Below are 12,873 nucleotides of genomic sequence, written 5' to 3' on the forward strand. Positions count from 1 at the left end.
AATTTGCTATTTCTCTTTTATACATAGGTAAAGGGACCCCTGACCATTAGGTCCAGTCGTGACCGACTCTGGGGTTGCGGCGCTCATCTCGCTTTATTGGCCGAGGGAGCCGGCGTACAGCTTCCGGGTCATGTGGCCAGCATGACTAAACCACTTCTGGCGAACAAGAACAGCGCACGGAAACGCTGTTTCCCTTCCCGCCAGAGCAGTACCTATTTATCTACTTGCACTTTTACATGTTTTCGAACTGCTAGGTTGGCAGGAGCAGGGACCGAGCAACGGGAGCTCACCCTGTTGCGGGGATTCGAACCACCGACCTTCTAATCAGCAAGTCCTAGACTCTGTGGTTTAACTCACAGCGCCACCCGCATCCTTTTACACATGCATTTAATTAAGTGGACCTAAGAACCTAGGAAGTTGCCTTATACCAAGTCAGACCATTGGTCCATCTAGCTCAGTACTGTCTGCACTGACTGGAAGCAACTTTCCAGGGTTTCAGGAAAGGGCCTACCTGGAGATGCCAGGGATTGATCCAGGAACCTGCATGCAGGATAGATGCTCGATCGTTGAGATACTTTCTCCAACTTTTGAAGCAACTTTTAAGATGATCAAAAGTGTTTCAAAATGAATTCATCTAACCCAGGGATGGGGAACCTAGGACACTCTTGATGTTGCTGATCAACTCCCACCATCCCTCACCATTTGCCACACAGACTGGGGCTGATGGGAGCTGGAGTCCAAGAGTGCCTGGAAGGGCACAGGTCAACCACCCTTGATCTAATGCGATTGGTTAAATGTTGCAACCCTATCAAACATTACCGACCATTCAATGGCATCTGTAAAGTACTGTCAAGCACTCAGTTCCCCGGCACTTGCACATTTCAGCACAGTCTAGCATTACAATACATTACAGGGGGTAACTCTTTGAGGCAGGTCTTTCTTGTTTACTGCTAATTATTTCACAAGCAGGCCTGGAAACTGAGCCAGTGCAGTTAGCGATATTGTCATCATGCCCAGTCCCAGCTAGTAATCCCACATCATCCTGAGTTAACTGCGGTTTCCAAGTAGCCTTCAAAGGCAGCCCCAGGTAAAGTGCATGACAGTAGTCTAACCAGGAAGCTAATGGAGCATGGATAAAAAGGTAAAGGTAAAGGTACCCCTGCCCGTACGGGCCAGTCTTGACAGACTCTGGGGTTGTGCGCCCATCTCACTTAAGAGGCCAGGGGCCAGCGCTGTCCGAAGACACTTCCGGGTCACGTGGCCAGAGCCGCACACGGAAACGCCGTTTACCTTCCCGCTGGTAAGCGGTCCCTATTTATCTACTTGCACCCGGAGGTGCTTTCGAACTGCTAGGTTGGCAGGCGCTGGGACCGAGCAGCGGGAGCGCACCCCGCCGCAGGGATTCGAACCGCCGACCTTTCGATCGGCAAGTCCTAGGCGCTGAGGCTTTAACCCACAGCGCCACCTGCGTCCCATCAATGGAGCATGGATAGTACACTGTAAATTTATTTTGTTTTCGCACATTCACAACAGCAAACTTTCAATGGCAAAGCTGACAAGGTTTATTCCAAACTTCTCACCTCCAGCAATCTTCAAAAATTCTTCCCCAGTTGCTTTGTAAACCTGAAGTAAAGAAAGGAAAAAATAAAGTCCTGTGTTGGTGCGACAGACTATACTACTAAATCTGAACAACATTAGCATTGCATAACTTCTGGAGTTGTTTTTTTTGACACACAGGTTTTTAACCCTTCTGTGCATGCAAAACACATTTTACTGATCTGATAATGCAGAGGTCAGCAAACCTTCTGGGCCCAGAAGCACCACACACAGAGCAAACTTTTACACTGGTTAACACAAAATGTGTCTTCCAAGCCTAATTACAGCAGAGGGAGGAGTGAGGGGAGGGGACCCTGTCAACACTTATTGATGATCCCTCAAATTAACATGACCACATGTCCTAATTTACAGAGGACAGTCCTCCATTTTATTCCCCACTAGGATGAGATGCATCCATTTAAATCATAGCATCTCAATTCTATTTCAATTGTAGTTAATTATTACTGAATTTCCATCTTAACCTGCAAATTAGCACATGCACATTTTATGGAAATATGTACTCTCTTTTCTGGTGATGTTAGATCAAACAGCTCCCAAATTAGTATTATTTGACAATGGCTCGGATTTAATGTTGAAATAGGAAACCCAGTAAAGATAAATCTGTTTCTTTTCATTTATTCATCCATTCCCCACTTTTTCTTGTACAAACCATAGGGGCTAACAACATCCAAAAGCATTCAGACCTGAACCCAAGAAATGTACCTCAATGTATCTGCTACCCATGTGGTGCTTGTGCCGCTCTAGGGCCAAATCTCTCTGCTCAGAGTTGACAAATCGCACCAGGGCCTCTCCATTCCTCCTTCCTTGGGCGTTCAGGCACAGGGCCACCCCACCTCTAGCAGGGAGACAAACAAAAAAGATGAACAAGGATGACTTCATCTACATCCTGAAAAAAATAATTACTCTTTTATTCTTCCGGGGTAGAGTGCATGGATGCAAGACATATTTAAGGTAAAGCAGGAACATTTTTCAGCTCAAAGGCCACATTGATTTGTTGGAAACTTTCCAGGGGCTACATATGTTTGGGGGGGGAGAGAGGCAAAATTTGTCAGAACAGTGGATCTGACTCTTAGCTTGGTACTTCAAGCTACATCTCCAACCTTGCAAAAGTCAGACACCCCCCCCTTTCTGTCCCCCATCAAAGCAAGCCAGATGCAACATCACTATTCAAGAGCACATTCCAGCATGGGAAAGCACTTGTGAAAGGTCCAGAGCTTGGCACGGGTCTGTGGAGAGCAGGGAGTGCCCTGAGGGTGAGCCAGAGCCCCCTGGCCAGAGGTTGCCCATCGCTGCAGTAACGTTTGGGACTTGAGTAGACAACTAAGGCTGCAACCCTAAGGGCCCTTATCAGCTGGGGCCTATTTGTATCTTGACTTCTCAAGTCATATGGGCTGACAGCCTAAATGCCTCTTTCTCTCCCAAGCACTCGGAATCCTTCAGCAGGAAAATGTAACACACATACGAATTTGTAGCAATGAAGTCAAATAGCACTGCATCCTGAACAGGGAACTTTACAGCAGATCTTACTTGGCAATATTAAGGCCTTTGAAAAACCGAGCAATGTCCTGGTCGGAAGACTGCCAAGGGAGCCCTCTGGCACGTATTACTGTTTCGCTGTCCACTGCTTCTGATTTACTACTGTGGAAAAGAAAAAGGAGGACGTCTGAGATCAGCAACTGACCCAAGCACTCCACAATTCTTTTTAATCTATGCTGCAAGCAACCATGTAATAAGCACACCAGTGTTGAGTTCTTTCTACAAAACAAATTATGCTATTTGGCAATTCCGGTGTGCACAACTTCAGCCACTGAAGTGGGAGCCTCAACCCCTTTCACAGTGGAGGCCAGGAGCCAAAGAACTACGCAATGAGTTCTGTGCAACCCAAGCATCTGTGTGCTTGCGTTTCTTGAACAATTACACATCCTGCTAAGTCAGGTGTCCACATAGTTTTAAATGTGAGAGAGCTTGTGATATGGGATGGGAGAATTCGGATATTCAAGGAGGGGGAAGTGCAAACCATTCCACTGGATGAAAATAGCTCTTTGGATCCCAGCCAGGATGTGAAATGAAACATGAGCTTGAGCTTGCAGGAAGCGAAAGACACCGCTCCAAGATAGTGCATTTAAAGCAAAACATAGGTGCACACTGGACTGGCAAGGCTATTGCGATTGCTCTTTCCTGCACAGCCAAAACATTTAGAGGCTACCCCTGGTGTAGATAGCACTGAGCTAGAAGAACGATTTGATTCAGTATAAGGAGGCAGCTTGAGTCCCTGCTTTGAGCAATGGAAAATGGATGCCATTCAAGACACACTGCCACCTCCCAAATAAAGGACAATTTTCGCCATTTCACTATCACATTTTTAACAACAACAAAAAAGATACTGCTTTTCTGCTTAAAGATTAAACAGCACATACAATAAAAGAACCCCCTTAGTAACTGTGATGCAGCACAGAATATATAACACATCTAAGAAAAAAAGAGAATCCAGATTATCCAATGCAATAAAAGAAAAACAGCACACTATCAGAAATCAAACCAGCCAAAAGATTTGACAAGCTGCAGGAAGCCCCGTTGTCCATCTGCCTGTGTCCATCTGTAAATTTGCCTGTGGCTTTTTTCTCTCCCTTCCCCTGCTTGCCATATTAGCTTATTTGCGTGTTTTTAATTTAAAGCAATCCAATCACACCCTTCTCCATCTCTTAAGAACCCAGCAAAACAACCACACATCCTGTGACCCAGGAAATGGGACTGAGGAAAGGCTGGGGAAGGGGAAATTCTCACGCTGCTGCTGAAGCAAGTTGTCAGTCAGCTGGCCTGGATGCCAACTGCCAGAAGTTTACACACTCCTGATGATTTCATTTCAGCTTGACAAAATGCACACTCAGTCAGAGACACACTAAGAGTGAAGAGCAAAGTGTGCAAATGCCTGCTGAGAAGGTTGGCTCAAGGGCTCAAGAGAGATGGCAGCCCTTAATTTGAGGCAGCCTGCAAGGCAGGAGACTTCCAAGAAGCTCAGAAAGAGCACCAAGATAAACAGAGTTGTCCCTTCATGTAGTCATCTCTCTCTTCTCTCTCTCTCTCTCTCTGGTGGCAGCACAAGTGCAAAGACCAAGCATGCCCCAGACCTTCCCACACAATTTGAGGCAGCCTGCCTTTCATTGCTTACATTACGTCCAACTGCAGTTTGCAATACAGTTCTACAGTATAACTGCTCCTTTCCCCCATCCCTTTGGACTGAAAGAAAAGAATATAGGATATTCTGTGAGAAAAACCTTACGAGGGGCTGATTAACTTTTAATGCAACAGGCAAAAATGGGTAAAGGTATCTAAAGGTCTGGTTGCAATGGTGTAACGATTGGTGTCTAGGTGCTTTAATTATTTTGGTATTATTGCATCCAAGCTGCTGGAGGGTCAAAGGCCACATCTGCATGAACCTATAGGTTTCTTAGATGCATGGAAAAAAATGGAGAACATGTGCTGGATTCATGCAAAACATTTTACTGTGGCCCACTTGGATTCCATGTCTTATGAGGCATAAGTTGTATCAACAACATGGGCAAATTATTCTCATAACAAGTTTGGTGTTCAAAGAAAGCACCACTAAAATAATGGATCAAACTCTTTTATGTGCTTGTGGAAAAAAGAAACAAGCACTTATATTTGGAAGACTTATGAAGGCTCCCCTTCAACCCCACCACCTCAAATACACACCCGTGATATACTGGAATAAAGAGTACATATAGGTATAGAAACCAAAAGAAAACCGGATTCATGGGATGCACCAGGTATGGGGAAGCTTTGGCACTCCAGATGTAGTTGGACTGCAACTCCCATCATCCCTGGCTACGGGCCATGCTTATGGGGGCTGATGGGAGTTGTAGTTCAGCAACATATAGAGGGCCAATGGTTCCTCACACCAGGGTGACAGAATCATCTTGGGGACAGAGATCATAGAATCATAGAGTTGGAAGAGACCACAAGGGCCATCGAGTCCAACCCCCTGCCAAGCAGGAAACACCATCAGAGCACACCTGACATATGGTTGTCAAGCCTCTGCTTAAAGACCTCCAAAGAAGGAGACTCCACCACACTCCTTGGGAGCAAATTCCACTGTTTGCACCCCCCTCCCAATCATGCACCCATTGCTGCACTGTGAAGCTACTACTTACCAGGGTCCAGTTTCATACTTGTATTTCACAGTTTCTGGGACAGTGAACCTGTGATCTGCAACTGATCAAAACACATTAAAAAATACTTTATTTTTCAAATGGAAATGCACCCAGAAGATTGAAGAGAGAAAAACTGGCATTTGTCAGCCATGATGGAAAAGTGCCCACATTCAGCAGAAGCAATTGTTTCCACTTACCACATGTATCCGGCAGCATGCTGAAAATAATGGCCACCATGGCTTTCACTTGCCACACTCCAAAATCTTCCTCCGCTTCGTTAATCCTAAAGCCTATATCTAGACAGCATGTTCAGGAAAACAGGGAAAAGGGTTTCACGAGCAACAAGGACACACAATTATGGCAGTGAATACACCATAGGCTGATTAATATTGATTCTGTTTGTCAGACAGCAGGCTGCCATTATGAAGAGTTCTATCAGAAAAATGATGATCCGACCGCAATTGATACATGCACAAGTGCATAGTAAGAAACATCAGCAGCATATATGGCTATGGTCTCCATGAAGTAAAGGCTACACACAATTACTAGTGCTTTTTTCCATGGGGTATTCAAGGGTACACAGTGCCACCACCTCTCTTTTTTTGGTTGAAATGTGTGGCACTTACTGTAACAACTTCATGGGGAGTACCGACACCTATTTTTCTAGAAAAAAGCACTACACATGATATCTTCAGCTACATGGGTTGTTGTTATTTCACTACAGTGATAGAGCAGGAATTGAACTACAGCTCCAGATATCACGGCCAATGATCAAAGATCTTGGACTACAGATCCCATCCATGATGGGGGGAATGCTATGTTTTCTAGAACAGGGATGGCCCACACCTGCATTCTGCAGGGTGGATTATTCTCGGGACAGTGCTCTAGGAACCTGAAGTGTATTATGCCACATAAACTACACCAACTCTACAGTGCAACCTAGCAGGAAAAGGGTAGATGGGTCACATGTGCTGAGTCACAGCTAGGGCATTACAGGCAAACCCTAGAGAGAGTGTGGCATTGTGGTGTAAGCTCAGCTCTTTCTTAAAACTAAAAAAGAAAGAAAAAAGTTTTCCTTTTCCTTAAAAGTGGGGAGAAGAAATCACCCCACTGGATTAAAAGTTGGTAGGGCCACTGGGACCTGTATCAACACAAAGAGCCAATCCTGCTTTAGAAGGAGCAAGAGAAAGGATACATTCTGCCATAGACTGGATAGTTTGGTCTTTCACGGGGGCCACATTAGGGTAGCAGTCATGAAACTCTTTGCGCAGATCATAAAATGAATAAAAGCAGTCAGACAGTAGGAGATTCTGTGATGGAGAAAAACAACAACACATATGGAGCGTTAGAAAGCCTCATTCATGTCCTACACGGATGCAGGTCTTTAGTTTTCTCCAATAGTAGAAGACAAACACAAAGGCATTATTATAACTATAATTAATATTGTTACAAAAACTCATGCAGATCTACATAGATGCAGATCCTTAGCTTTCTCCAACTAAGGTCAAATCCACACCATATATTTCATGCACACTGCTTCGCCCAAAGAATCCTGAGAACTGTAGTTCGCCCCTCACAGAGCTACAGTTCCCAGCACCCTTAAACTACTGGAGGAAGCCATGGCAGTGGAGGAGAGAGGCACTCTCTGTTCATAATTAGTGACAGCTTTAGGATGTTACAGTAGTACCTTGGGTTAAGAACTTAATTCGTTCTGGAGGTCCGTTCTTAACCTGAAACTGTTCTTAACCTGTGGTACTAGTTTAGCTAATGGGGCCTCCCGCTGCTGCCGTGCGATTTCTGTTCTCATCCTGAAGCAAAGTTCTTAACCCAAGGTAGTATTTCTGGGTTAGCGGAGTCTGTAACCTGAAGCATCTGTAACTCGAGGTACCACTGTATACCAAACTGGTTTGTTCTGAACTCCCTGCTCCCCTGTTCTTCTCCAGCAAGGAAGAGATTGGAAACTTTTGTTTCTAATTTTGTTATCCACACTTTAGTGCTATGTCAAAGCCCCGTACTGTGGTTTATCTTAACCGAAACAAGCCAGCTTCAATAAATCAGTTTGAAATTGACTTGTTTCCAACAAACAGTAGTTGGGATTAACAGGTTTAGGGTTTTGGAAATGTAAATTGTGGTAAATAAAATCTCTTCCTTTCAGCCATGCTAGATAGTGGGGGGCGGGGGAGAGTGTGGGAGCCCAGCGGAAAGCAGGTCCCATTCCCATCATGATAACATCCAAAGTTGTGAAACTTCTGTGTCTCTTACAAGTTGCAAAAGCATTTTATCTCAGGCAGCAAGATGATTTGGGTCAGTGCTGTGCATCTTTCACAAGTTCCACTCACATTTGGAGACTATACAATCTGCCATGGTGATGGCGAAGGAGTTGTACTTTTCAGACCTACTCTGAACACCACTGGCTGCATTCATGTTTTCCAGGCTAGTGCTAGGATCCTGCTAGCCACGTACCTTTTTTGAGGCCTCTGGATGAAGGACCTGCCGAATGAGGAGCTGGCCATCTGTGCAGAATGTGTAAGTGTTTCTTCCCAGAGCCTTTAGATCACTGGATACAAGTTGGCTGAACTAGAAAAAGCAAACAGTTGTATTCAGATTTCCAACTCAGTCCCTCTTCTCGCCATTTAAAATACTAGTCACCAAATGAGCGAGTTTGAAACATGACCCAATGGAATGCTTCTGCAAAAAATGTCTGAAAGGCCCAGCCCATTCTGGGAAATGCAGTCGGGAGAGGCTTGGGAAATGTGAGGATTCCCAGAGAGGAGATTGTGGCTACTGTGGTCTTTCCCTGGTCGTCCTCCTCCTGTGCTGCTCTGAGTCAAGCCATGGTTTGGCTTAGCTTATCCTCCCAACTTGGTCCATGGTTTGAGGATTAGGGGAGAAACACAGCACATGTGATCAATTCTCTGGGAAGCTGCATGTTTGTGTTAAGCCATGATTTGGTCCAGTGTGATGTGCAAACCAGGCACTGAGTGCCTGGGTGAAAGGTAACTCAGACTTCTTTAAAATATAATAATACAATAAATATAAAGTAAAATGAGGATCAGAGCAGAGCAATCCAGTCAAACTGGGAGCAGGAAAGTTTTGGTTTCACATATTATTCTATCCCTGATTAAACACATGCACCAATTTGGCTCAGTAATTATGTGCATCTGCCATTCAAGGGTGCCAACCACAGCCTTTTTAAAAACAAGAGAGTGTATGCCAGTGCAAGATCAGTGCTGTTTTAGCAAAAGCTACCAAACAGTTAACACTGATTAACAAGTTTCTGTTAACCAATTTGATAAGGAGAGAAAGTTAAGCAAACAATGGTCAGCAACTCAATAAAGGAGCAGATGAGGCAAAGGAGAGCAGAAGACCCAAGTGCTTAGTCCAAGACTGCATATACAACATACATTTAAAGCACCAGACTCTTCACCCGCCCCCAACAAGAATCCTGGGCACTGTAGTTTAAGGGAACTGTTGCTATGTGAGGGAGTAAACTACAAGTCCCAAGATTATTTGGCGGAAGTCACGTATGGTGTTTTCACAACCCTATACATCTTTTCACAGCAGGCTGAGGCCAGATTGGAATCAGGGGCTTCCCAGTTGCTGATCTCTTTAAAACAACAAAGGATTGTCACTCCTTCCTGCAATAATATTCTTTGCAGCTATCAGACAGTGCTAATAAGCCCCAGCACAACCAGAAACCCACCAGTCTCAAGAGGTCTGCAAAGAAACAAAAAAAACACAACAGCCTTTTACCATCAGAAACAGCATTTTCCACCTGTTCTCCCTCCCTTCAAGGTTCACTCATAGAGCCCAATGATGCAAAACAGTATGCACCGGAAAAAAAAGAGCGTTTTCAGGGCTTGTGCCAGTTTCAAAACTAAATCCCAAGACACACTTCTATTCTTTATTCTCATTAACATGAAATTTCAGAAGTCTGCACATTTTGGAGTTCAGAGGCCTCCCTTGTTAAAGAGCGTGGAGTTCAGCAGCCTCAGAGAAACTGTCTTGATGCCAACATTTAAACAAATGCAGTCGGAGCTCTGACACCCCTCCCCCTGAGTCTGTTTTGTAGGAGTGTAGCTGTGCCCAAGGTGTGTTTGATTACAGGAATTACAGCAAAAGCAAGGTTTTGACTCAGTCAGATCCATTGTCCAAAGCACCAGATCTGAAGTCGCTTGCAGGTGACTCAGGTTAGAGGGAATCCAAACACAGCATGTATCTGAACACATTTGGTAAACAGTAACAGTTAGTTCATTAGCATCTCAATAATAGGGGACTGAGGTCAATACATGAATATATTTGTTCAAAACAGAGTGATCCAGAGCAGAGGCTTTCTATGGGGAGATAGAATCTTCCCCGCATGTCTTGAAAACCTGTAGCCCGCCATTCCACTCAAGCAGCCCTCAAGGTAAAATCTCAGGTTGCTTACATTGTTGTTTAATATATGGTTGCTTTGCGCTGCAACCTGAAAATTGCCCTGATTACTGATGTCTTGGGGAAATTAACATGCAGTTCAGTTCCTTCTCCACTGGCCTCTGCCAATGTCTAGAGGGCTGATCTCCACCCAGACAGGTTGGGGAGCTATCACCAGTGGCAGCAACAGAAAGCTCTGAAACAGAGCATTTTGGAGTGGGATGTCAGACATTGTGGATCAGTGGGATCCAGAGTCTTATGGGGTAGTACATGTGACTAATCCTAGTTTTATTCTCACAACAACCCTTTGAGGGAGGTTAGGCTGAGAGATCCTGACTGGCCCACCATCACCCAGCAGGCTTGACAGCAGAGTGAAGATTTGAACCTGTACAACACATGGGCACTTGGCATCAAGCCTGATTGATGGTTCCTTTAGCTCAGTGGTTTAGAGTGTGGTACTGATAACACCAAGGTTGCAGGTTTGATCGCCATATGGGAAAGCAGCATATTCAGATGTGTCAGTGTGCCTTCCAACTTTACAATTCTATGATTCAAGAGTCATATTCTACTAAGCCCAGTCCTCGCTGGATTGACTGTTGGCAACACTTGGGGGTCTCAGAAGTCTTTCCCAGCCCCCCCTCTCTCTCTGCATGCCAGAGTCTGAACCTGGGATTTCTGCATCATAATCGACAATGATATTGCTTTCCTGGCTCATAAACAGAACCAATAATAAAGTTGCAGTGCTAAGCATGAATCATGAAGTAACAAGAGAAATTTTTTTTGTAAAGGGCTTTGTTTTAAAAGTTTAGCTGCCCCCGCCAGCTCCTATAATACATTTTACCTACAAGTGAATATTTGGGCCAAGAAGGGGAAAACTGATTGAGCAGCAGATTTAGAAACTGGTTGGACAGGATTCTGGCTATTTATCTGGCAGCAGAGAGAAAAGTGGCTCAGCAAGTTTAGTCAGTTGCATGTTGGCCAAATGCCAGCATCTGTCTGCTCTCTTTTCCTCAAGACAACTCCAAGCTTGACAGCATATAACCCCTACTCCCTTTGTGCGACCACAACCTGCTTTACATTACCGTAAGTGAGATGGTTGGTTGGTTTGGCTCAGTATTGTCTGCCCTGACTGGAAGTGCCTCTCCTGAGTTTCACAGGCAGGGGACATTCTCAGCTAGTCCAGCACTCTAACCACTAGGCTACACTGGTTTCTCAACACTCTCTTGGCTCAACACTCCTATTTCTAGGTATAGTAGTAACCTCCGGGGGCAGTGTAACACAGCCATAACTCTGGCTTGACACTCCATCAATGTGTTAGCACAAACCATGGTTTCAAACCTGCTTCAGAACTATGGCCCTCAGCTAGCTGGGCATAATTCATAGATTATCAATTCAGGCATCATGGTTAGCATCCCTTATCAAATGGAGAACACAGTATCTGAATGGAGTCTTTGATCACATCCATAAAGTGGGTAAAGGGGACCCCTGACCATTAGGTCCAGCCATGACCGACTCTGGGGTTGTGGTGCTCATCTCGCTTTATTGGCCGAGGGAGCCGGCGTACAACTTCCGGGTCATGTGGCCAGCATGACTAAGCTGCTTCTGGAGAACCAGAGCAGCGCACGGAAATGCAGTTTACCTTCCCGCCGGAGGGGTACCTATTTATCTACTTGCACTTTGACATGCTTTCAAACTGCTAGGTTGGCAGGAGCAGGGACCGAATAAGGGGAGCTCACCCAGTCGCGGGGATTCGAACCACCGAACTTCTGATCGGCAAGTCCTAGGCTCTGTGGTTTAACCCACAGCACCACCTGTGTCCCATCCGTACCAGGCCTTTAAAGCACATGGTTTCTTCCAAAGAATCCTGGAAACAGTAGTTTGTTAAGGCCGCAGAGAACTGTAGCTCTGTAAAGAGTTAACTACAACCCCCCCAGGTTTCAGGATGAAGGATGGGGAGCAAGGAGCTTCAAATGTATGGCATGGATGTTGTTTCATGGCACTGGTGCAAACTCCAGAGAATCCTGGGTGCATGGGCACCCACAAAATTCTCACTGTGGGTGCCCGGCCTCCGTCTGCTGCCCACGGCCTTAACTCTGCCACCATGGTGGCGACTGGGCTGAGGCCTCCGCCTCTGGGCCTCTGTTGGGCTCTGCCTTGGATGTGCACCCATGCTCTGCCACCCCCGTTGCGGCAGCACAGAAGCGGTGCTAGAGAGCAGCGGCAGTGTGCATGCTCAAAACGTGATGTTGTGGTGTCACACCACACACTGCTGGGCACACACAGGCTGGGGCCCAAATCATTGCCTTTGTTTCACGGCCTCCCTCTTAAAAATCTAACAGCTTGTTTTCTGCTAAATCTGGTGTTGCTGCAGTCTCCAATTTGGCCTCACCAAGAGCAAGCCCGTGCCCACGAAATACTGCTGAAGAGAGATGAGTTTTTTGGATTACAAACGCACCTGCAGGCATAATAAAAGCAAAGAAACTTTCTGAAACAGAAAGCCCCCCCCCACCTGCCAGTGGGGTTTTGCTTTTCAATCGTCTGTTAACTGTTATTCCACATGACTGAAAATGGGATCACTGTGACCTTGTGCTAAAAAGCTGCCACACGCAACAAATGCAATCCATCAAGCTGTAGCTAATTTCTTTCTGCTTCTGGCAATACACACACACAC

At 45.5% G+C, this 12,873-nt stretch overlaps 1 protein-coding gene across 3 annotated transcripts in view; it reads right to left on the bottom strand.

Moving 5' to 3' along the window:
* The window catches only part of ESRP2 (epithelial splicing regulatory protein 2), a 49,036-nt gene that overhangs the window by 18,874 nt on the left and 17,289 nt on the right, over nt 1-12,873 (bottom strand). For all 3 annotated transcript variants that reach the window (XM_081920316.1, XM_081920315.1, XM_081920314.1), the window contains exons 4-10: nt 8,253-8,366; nt 6,985-7,099; nt 5,987-6,085; nt 5,790-5,850; nt 3,145-3,255; nt 2,320-2,452; nt 1,581-1,623 (exon numbers count right to left, since the gene is read on the bottom strand). In XM_081920316.1, coding sequence (XP_081776442.1) covers nt 1,581-1,623; nt 2,320-2,452; nt 3,145-3,255; nt 5,790-5,850; nt 5,987-6,085; nt 6,985-7,099; nt 8,253-8,366 — 676 coding nt within the window. The remainder of the gene's footprint in view (nt 1-1,580; nt 1,624-2,319; nt 2,453-3,144; nt 3,256-5,789; nt 5,851-5,986; nt 6,086-6,984; nt 7,100-8,252; nt 8,367-12,873) is intronic.

The sequence above is a fragment of the Podarcis melisellensis genome, assembly GCF_964234715.1.
Source record: "Podarcis melisellensis genome assembly, chromosome: 8".
Lineage (NCBI taxonomy): Eukaryota > Metazoa > Chordata > Lepidosauria > Squamata > Lacertidae > Podarcis > Podarcis melisellensis.